Source organism: Sinocyclocheilus anshuiensis, unplaced genomic scaffold (genome assembly GCF_001515605.1).
Source record: "Sinocyclocheilus anshuiensis isolate Anshui unplaced genomic scaffold, SAMN03320099.WGS_v1.1 scaffold387, whole genome shotgun sequence".
Taxonomy (NCBI): domain Eukaryota; kingdom Metazoa; phylum Chordata; class Actinopteri; order Cypriniformes; family Cyprinidae; genus Sinocyclocheilus; species Sinocyclocheilus anshuiensis.
This window is the reverse complement of record NW_015549624.1, coordinates 182,010-191,272: the sequence shown is the minus strand read 5'-3', so window position 1 is coordinate 191,272 and position 9,263 is coordinate 182,010. Positions and strand designations below refer to the sequence as shown.

Sequence of the window (9,263 nt, the reverse complement as noted above, 5' to 3'; positions counted from 1 at the left end):
GTCTAAAAATCTTTATTTTGGTTGACCACTAGTGTAAACTTTGGCTTTGTAGCATTTTAAAAACATTTCTCTGTTTGTGAATCTGACCAGCTGAACATGCCAACAGTGTCTTAATGAATGATGTGAGTTTGGGCGGGGCTATCTGTTTATTCAGCCAATGGGGGGAGTGTTTGGGAAACCTGTTTGGGAACATTAATTGTTGTTTTTGCAGTTCCACCTGAGGCCTATTTCATATAACAACTTTACCAAATAAGCCAGGTTTATTTCAGTTAGTCTGACTAAGGCCCTGTCCACACGAACGTGGTTATTTTTAAAACCGCAGCGTTTTCTACGCGGTTTGGCCATTCATCCACATGCAAACGCAGCACCAGTTCACTGAAACCGAACATTTTTGAAAACGCCTGCCAGGGTGAAGATTTTCAAAAACTCCGGTTGCAGTGTTATCATGTAGACATCGAAACCGGAGTTTTTGGCTTGTGACGTCGGAGACTTTGCTGTTATCTCCGCCTACTGGAAACTTTAGGCCAACATGGCTTTACGGTTGAGATTATATCGCCACCTGTTGGTTTGGCATGCTCTTGACAGTGCTTCATAGCTTGCGTTTACGTTTTCATGTGGACAGAGATTTTTTTAAAAACGGAAGAAGGAAAAACTCAGTTTATAAAAATACACGTGTACGTGTGGACATGGCCTAATTGTCAGTTGATTTGTTTCAAAATAAGTCAGACTAACTGAAATAAGCATGGCTTGTTTGGTAAACTTGTTTTATGACACAGCCCCCTGATGATGTTAGTGGTGCAGAAAATACACACTTCACCTCTAAATAGAACTGAAGTTCAACAAGAGGAGTAGAACAGTCAGGATGAACGCGTTTTGTAAAGGCACAGCACTATCCTGTATGTCTTTGTCAACCTCTGGTTTCTTCTTTCCCTCCTCCAAATCCTCTTTGATCATGTTGTCCTCCTCTGTCTCCTCCGGCTCTATGCTATCACAGCGCTCTCCTTCATACCCCTGATAACAGTGACAGCGGAACTTGTCGGCCAGCATCTGCCACTCATTCTTAGATGGCTGTCCGGTCACGTTGAAGGTGCCGTTTCGATTGGACAGAATCCGATAGCTGCCGCGGCTCAGGTGCAGGTAGTGTGGTGCCTGTGGGTCTCTACGGACACATCGCCCATTGGACTGACACAGTAAGTCGCTACAGATTTCTGCTGCCCGGGTAACGTTAGTGATGTACTGACCCAGTCTATGGTTCAGAAATGCCTTTACTTTGGAACAGTTGTGCTGAGGGGACAGAGGAAGTTACAGTAAGTTAAAACTGTGGCATTAAACTACAGGAAACTTAGTGCAAAGTTTGCTGGCAAGTTTATTAATGCATTCTGTATTGAGCCAGAAATCAATGTAAATGTCACATTGCATTGCAATCATTGTATCTCGTGACCTTTTGCATGTGTTAAAGTGTCGCTGCTACAGAAAATATCTAGAACAGGGTTTTTCAAACTTTTTGATGACACAGACCCCAAAATATGGTGGTCCCATTAAGACAGTGATTCTCAACCAGTGGGTTTTTATTGAAAAACATATGGTTCTTGTAACTTCTAGAATCATAAAATGAATTGTGTTTAATGTATTATATCAATGATCCCAGTTTCTTTTAATCAAAAAGTTTGGAAACAAGCAGCTTTGTCATAATAACAGCATAAATGTCTAAATTATCTGATTTAATGTCTGAATTATCTGATCTAAATTATCTGTCGACTTTTAAGTCAAAAGGTTTAGAACCACTGCTTTACAATGGATCAAAAAAATGTATCACCTGAATGTATTTTAGAATTTTTGTCAAGTGAAAATGTATCACCTGAATGTATTTTAGAATTTTTGTCTAGTGTATATCTGAAATGTCTTTTAGAACTTTTTGTTAATTGTATACCTTGTGTAATTTATTCTGAGATCGCCATGAAAATATCCTTGATGCTGGCATGGCATTAAAAAGTGAATAAATAAATAAATTACAATGGATCACCTTTAAAAATTAGCTGTATATTTGACTATTATTCCAACAAACCTGCCTGCAATTTTCAAGTCATCATGGACACCTTGATTAGCTGTTTTAGGTGTGTTTGATTAGATCTGGAGCTAAACTCCAAAGGACAGTGGGTCTCCAGAAGAAAGGTTTTCTTGAAAAGCTTGAAAATCCCTTGTCGAGGAATTTTGTCCTTGAAGCATTTTTTTTAACTAATAAGCACAGCAGTCTTGACTAATGAGACAAATGTCATTGTAGAAGAAGGTACCCGTGAACAGGTGTTTTGAGATATTTCAGGTATATCAAATGGTGTTAAAAATCTCACCCTTGAAGAAGTGAGGTTAAGATCCCCCCAAATGACAAATCCTGCAGCACCCAAAGCAGCGCTTTCTCCTATTGTATGTATCAAGTCTTTCTGTGAAATGAAAATGAATAAAGAAATTAATGTATATACGTATATAACATCATTGCAATGAAAATTTCCTAAAATATAAATAGTTTAACTGAAATTATTACTGTATAAGTGTTTGTTCTGTTAGACCACAAGAGGGAGCTCTTGATTTCAGACACAGTTTTTGTGTTTAGAGCAAGGGTCTCAAACTCAGGGCCACAGCTCTGCAGAGTTTAGCTCCAACCAGCTCCAACTCACACCTGCTTGGAAGTTTCTAGTAATCCTGAAGACCTTGATTAGCTGGATCAGGTGTGTTTGATTAGGGTTGGAGCTAAGCTGTGCAGAGCTGTGGCCCTCCAGGAATTGAGTTTGAGACCACTGGTTTAGAGCAAGGGTGTCCAAACCTTTTCCTGGAGGACCACTGTCCCACACAGTTTAGCTCCAACCACACACCTGAACCAGCTAATCAAGGTCTACAGGTGCACTAGAAACTTCCAGGAAAGTGTGATGGAGCTGTTTGGAGCTAAACTCTGCAGGACATTGGCCCTTTAGAAATGTTAAAATTTGTCTAGAAATGTTAGAAAATGATATAAATGTTATGATCACCATTTGTTTTTGAACATATAACAATCAGAAGATTCAAACAGAGACTCTTCTTGACTGTATGATAAAATTGTATTGAGGACTTGTGAATGATTCCCCAAAGTGCATCTTGTTATATTTAGATTTCTGATTGAATATATGCTCCTACCTGGGTCAGAAACGCCATGGCGTCATCTCTATACCCCAAGCGTGTGTATACATATGTAGGCAGCTCATAGGGCAATGAGGTAAGGGAGGCCAGTCGCAGCGACTCCAGTACCCTGTTCTGTGAGAAGTGCAGGTTGCGAATGCTGTCCATATGGCCTTTGCGTATAGCGAGGGCTGGGAAGAGGGCAGTACTGCTGTTCCACAACCAAAACAGCTGGTCGTTGCGTTTGCTCTCCTGTTGGGGGCATGTGCCGTTGTAGTCGTGTGCATGTACATTGTAATTGTGACAGTCAGGGTAGAGATAAAAACCCCAGAGTCCGTGCGGACGAGTTTGTGTACCGAGCTTCAGTGTGCCCTGCATGAACTCCTTGGCGCTCTTCTCAAAGCGCAAGTGTGCCAGTTCTTGCACCTGTTTCTCGGTCACATTAAGGTAAGCCTGTGCAATCAGCTCACTTGAACGCTGTCGGTAAATGTACTTTTTGTTCCAGTTACGATCCCACTGTGGCCGCCAGAACTCCCAGTCGATCACAGCCAGGCCACGGAAGTCTTCTGAAGGGATGAAGTGTGCTATGTCTTTTCGGGCTTTGTGAAGATGTGCTTCAAGGCTGCTGTTCTGAGGTAGGCCTCCATTGATGGGAACCCCTTGCTCGTTGTAGAAAGGGTAGTAACCCAGGCGGTTGGCATAGAAGATGGTGACATTTTGGCCCGTGTGGACGGCTCGTGGACTGCCACTGATATGGAAAAGATCAAGGCTGACGTTGATATTGTACTTCAACATACACATATCCAGTGGAGCATTCCAGGCTGCCAGGAAAGGCTTGCGGCCCACCAGAGGCAGCTTTGCAGGTTTCTGGCAAATGGCAGAATGGACCTGGATCAACAGCCAGGAACAGATGATGGCACAGGCTACGGGCACAGTGTGGTGTTGCAAGGCCCCGCAGGGCACACCGGGCATTCTGCTACGTGACTCAGCACAGGCAAATGTCAATCATCCTGTGAGGGACAAAAAAAGAAGTGAGGTAAGTAGCACACAGAGTTATACAGTGTTTGCACAATAACTGGTACATTTACATTTAGCATGATTTATCCAATGCGACTTGATAGCTTAAATGATAGCTTAATGTGAAATAGCATTTGTAAACAAATTAATTCATGTGGTGAATTCAGAGTCAAACAGGATATTCAATTAATCAAAACAAAATAGGATGGGATTGGATTTCATGCCAGAGTGGATTGGATTTCATACCAGTAACTTTATATATAAGAACTGAGCCAACCCTGAATGTGAATTTGTTAAAACAATGCCTAAATAGCTATTTTGTTAACAGTAGACTGTGCAACCAAGATGAAAGTCATTTCCGAGACAGCGTTATTTAATTAAGGAAATCTTATGCAGACAAATGTTGTTTCTTAAGAATAACATGCACTGAATTGAAATGCTGTCTTAAATGCATGTTCATGCTAATTTTAAGTTTATACTAAGTTTAGTGGTGCAAACATTGAATATCTAAGCAAAGAAAAAAGCAATTAAGACTGATTGTAAAGTAAAATTAGCTTGCAAAACTTTGCAGCTAAATGAACACATACAGTATAGACAGTCAAGAAATACAAGCATTTTTGGTACTGGCACAGTAGATGATGTCTAAAATGGCTTAGGTGTTCATCTTTAAGATGGACATGAAGCCATTTGTCCAAAGTCTTAAGCCAAGTTAACTGTGCAAAGTAGGGAAAGGTCAAGCATAAACATCACATTTTGTGCTTCAGCTTGGTTTGATTATGAGTCAAACATTACTTTGGGGGTTGCAGTCATCAGTCAAACCAGCAGTTAACCACAAGGGGAATGGCCAAATCCAGCCACATACTCTCACCAGTGTGGCACCCACATAGCCATAATCATAGCTGCCCTCGCCAGATGCCCTATCTGCATGCTAGAGCATTAAAAGACAAGACAAAGATAAAGGGTATGAATTTCATTGCATTAGATATAACCAACTGGCATCTGCAAACAACTACTCTTAGCTTTTCTCACAACTAACACTGGTGTCAAGGTGAATTTTAGCAGATATATAGTCAGATGCTCTCAAGTGTCCAAAAACTTTTAGGACTACTGTATGCATAGCACAGTATACTAAACCTCTCATCTGACTTTCATTATTTCATTGTGAATTGGGAAAAATGTGAAAATTGTGGTTTTAGTAATAGTCTCCAAGTTCGTAAAAAATGTTACGGGATGTTCTTTAGTACCAGATGATCAAGAGTCTCAGTTTCTCTCAGAATAAGGCATGGAACCAATCACTACTAAGCATGGCAGTAACACATGTATTGGGAGGTTATTAATGCCAGTCATGTGCTAAATCAGAGGTTGAAAAATGAGGTATGGCGTGGAATGTTGCGGATGAAGGCAAATTGTGGAGCCCCGTGGTGGTTGTGTTATTGAGTGGAAAGAGCCTGGCTGAGAGCACCGTAGCTCCTTTTTCCCCTAGGACTGGCGCCGGGCCCGTGCCATGAGGGGGAAGAATTAAACCACTTCCTGCATAATAAGACCTCTGCTTTGCATCGAGCTTCACAGATGATCTTCATGGCATTTGTGCATGGAATACCTTCACACACTGATCATGTATAAAAGGCTTTATTTATAATACTGTGGCTTGTGACAAAGGTTATTAAATATGTAGAAGAGGAAGGATCCCACATGTGATTATGCCTAAGTATGCGAGGGAATTCAAGTTGGGGAATGAATAAAACTTTCCATGAAGCTTTAGGGTTAGCCGTCAATGAAAACACTTGGAGAACTGAAGTGATTGTAACTGTATTTCAGATAGATTTATTTATCTTTGAGCTTCCTCAAACCCTCAGCCCTCTCTGGCAATAATTAAGATACATGTCGCTCAGTGAGAGTGGCTTTTACAGAAACCTTTTCAGAGAAACCACAAAAGGCATGGAGTCGACCTGATGCTTGGATTTCGATGCGACTTCATTCAGCCCCATCCAAATGTGAATTTGATCCAAATTGGAAACATAAATATGACTGAGCCAGATTTACAACAGGAGACGGAGAGGTTTCTTGAATCGCCATAAAGGAACCTCAGGGCTCCTCAAAAGATGTGTGGTTTTATATCTGTGGCTCTAAGGATGACGTAAGGCAAGTGTTCCCATTTAATAATTTGTTTGCCTCAAATGAAACAAGATGACATTCTTTGACATCCGTAGCTTTCATTGTCATTACGGATATTTTCCATTTGATCTTTCCTCAAAGTCATTTGAATCCAAAGATCACACACCAAGATCACAGATAAGAGGTCTAATTTGGTTATTTATTGCTGCGTTTAATGCTCGAATGGTAAACAAACAGAGATCTACGTCAGGTTAATCTGAAAGCGTGTTTTGGTTTGAGGTGGATTGTTTTCTCTTAGGTAGTCAGGATAATAAGTGATCTCTTGAGGATCAAAGAATCGCATTTTGGGCTCTGCTGACACAATAAGCATCTTCTAAAGCTGCCTTTGAGTACTGCTGACAATGAAATGGTATAATGACACTGCGTTTTTACCATATACCACAAGTGGTCTTCACAGTGATCATGGGCTCCTGGGAAACGTTGATGTTAGAGGCTGTCAGTTTCTCCAGCATCACTGGCCGTCACCCAAGAGAAGCTTTTAATCCGGAAGTGCGTAATCTCATCTGTAAACCCTTCCCTCTGATTAACTCACTTCAAAATATCTACAGAGCCACTGTTCAAAGACCTCAGTGGTGCCACGGCACATTTCCTGACAGTAAACTTTAAATTAAACCCTTTGAGGAACACATATATTTGGAATGAGCTAATTAGGTTTTCTTTCATTTGATTTTCTTTGCGGAGAGGTCTTACCCTACAACTTTCCCATTCAAAATAGTCACAACACTGTTGAAAATCCCCTTTACACTATTAGTGATATAGTATGCATTAATATTAAAATTCTGGCTGATAATTATTTTCACATTTTGACAGATAACCGATAACAGCTCTATACGGCTCTATTCTAATTTTATTTAAAAATTGTGACATTTATATCTAACTTTCCACATTCCTTCATTTATTTTGTATTAAATGTATTTGTACTATATTAAAATGTACGGTTTATACTGTTTTCAATTTAGGAATAATGTACAGTATAAAAAAATGACATTTTGAGATTTGTAAAGATTGCGTTTTACAGTGATTTTAAATGTAGTGTTTTGAGATATTTACATTAAGTAAGCATTAAATGATGACAAATGTAAAAGCAGAGAAAATGAGCATGATTAAACATTCAATATCAATACTGATAAATTTAAAAACCTCTAATATCGGCTAATAACGCATTTGGTACTCAAGTATTGTGCATCCATATTTAAAGGTCTTCGAAACCCCATGTAAACATCTTTGCCTCTACTATCGAAAGAGGGCAAACATTGGTTTTTGTAAGCTTTGTTATGTTTCCAAGACACAAGATAAAAAAAAAAAAATCAGTAACACTTTAGTACTGTATAGGGACCAATTCTCACTATTAACTAGTTGCTTATTAGCATGCCTGTTTGTAACATGTTGGCTGATTATTAGCACTTATAGAGCACATATTCTGCATGACCATGTTCCACATCCCTATTCCTACCCAATACCTAAACTTATCAACTGCCTTACTATTAATAAGCAGCAAATTAGGAGTTTATTGAGGCAAAAGTCATAGTTAATGTTTGTTAATAGCCAAAAAATCATATTGCTTAAGTTAACTCTGTGTCTACAGTCATTCAAAACCTTCACTGACGTCTGGATACAAAGTATGTGCAGGAAAGAAAACACTGAATTACAGAGTATGCTTAACTCAGAACAACACAGACAACAATTTTAGAAATGCTATAAGAAGATGGAATGTGCCTACTTTTGTCATGCACTTTGTTTCAGAGTGTGCTCTGAATGTCAACAGGGTCATGCGAAGTGTGTGTATATATAAAATATTGAGTCACAGTAATTAGAGGTCACTCACCTGTAGAACCCACGCCGCTGCCTCAGTCTCATACGGCTGACTATACACTACACACACCTCTCTGCATCTACAGTACTCTAGCATAGTTTTTCTCTGTCTGCTGAAAAGCCTACCCACTGCTTACTTATATGCACAGCAAAGAGAGAGAGAGACAGAGTTTCCTGAGAGGGAGGAGAAAACAACCACAGAGCCACAGCGAGAAACCCACAACACTGCGATTAGAGTAGAGAAGGAGGGAGGGAGGACTCCAGTCTAAATCCCATTGACTGAGTGTGTACGTGAAAGTACATTTGCAAGAGTGTGTGTGCACATTTGATCCTCTAGATACCGTGCACAGCATCTTACCTTCATCCACATCACTCAGCATTAGCCGGGTTCGTCATCCTCCAATCACCTGGCTGTATTCACAGGGGATTATAATACACAGCAGACATAACCAGGCCTTGTTGAAGCTCCTGGAGCATTTTTTCTTGCTCGAGTTACTGTCCCTTGTGGCCTGTGATTGTCTTGTTTTTGTCTCTTAGTCATTGTCTTTTGTGACTGTAAAGTAGACATTTGCCAAGAAATGTAACTAGTGTCTGTAAATAAACTATCAAATAAACTATAACTGTAAATAAAGCATTATACGACCAGGGATTAAATGGGGTGGGGAACCCTAAAATAGACACAAAACACACAAGCAAATTAATAAATAAATAAGAAGAGAAATTAAATGAAATACTGTTCCGTTTAGATTCTTTCTTTGTCCTCTTTCTCTTAGAGCCATCATCTACATTTCAATTAATGTTAATAAAAAAATAAAAAATAATTTAGTAACAAAGTTAATTGTACATTATTGTATTGTGATTCCTGAATTCACATTTTAGCATTTGAAATGTCTTGTTTTAGTGTCTTTTTGTAGTTTATGTAGACAAAATAATATCATAGCATTTTAATATTGGCAATAGAAATAATTATTAGCCTGAATAATATTCAGCTTGCTGGATAAAAAAATAAATAAAATAATAATAATAAAATAAAAAGTAATAAAATAATTGTAAAATTACAATTTTATTTTAAATAAATAATAAAAACAAACAGGAAATGGAATGGATTGGCA

At 39.1% G+C, this 9,263-nt stretch overlaps 1 protein-coding gene across 2 annotated transcripts; it reads right to left on the bottom strand.

Moving 5' to 3' along the window:
• Positions 1–717: 717 nt before the first annotated feature.
• Positions 718–8,312, bottom strand: LOC107659484 (hyaluronidase-4-like). 2 transcript variants are annotated; one of them, XM_016448441.1, is made up of 5 exons: positions 8,165–8,312; positions 4,957–5,092; positions 3,166–4,157; positions 2,349–2,438; positions 718–1,284 (listed from the first exon to the last, which is right to left on the bottom strand). In XM_016448441.1, exons 3-5 carry the CDS (start codon positions 4,117–4,119, stop codon positions 820–822), a joined length of 1,509 nt encoding a protein of 502 aa, XP_016303927.1. In that variant the 5' UTR covers positions 4,120–4,157; positions 4,957–5,092; positions 8,165–8,312; the 3' UTR covers positions 718–819. The 2 variants fall into 2 exon arrangements, with proteins under 2 accessions (XP_016303927.1, XP_016303925.1); XM_016448439.1 differs by lacking the exon at positions 4,957–5,092.
• Positions 8,313–9,263: the final 951 nt, after the last annotated feature.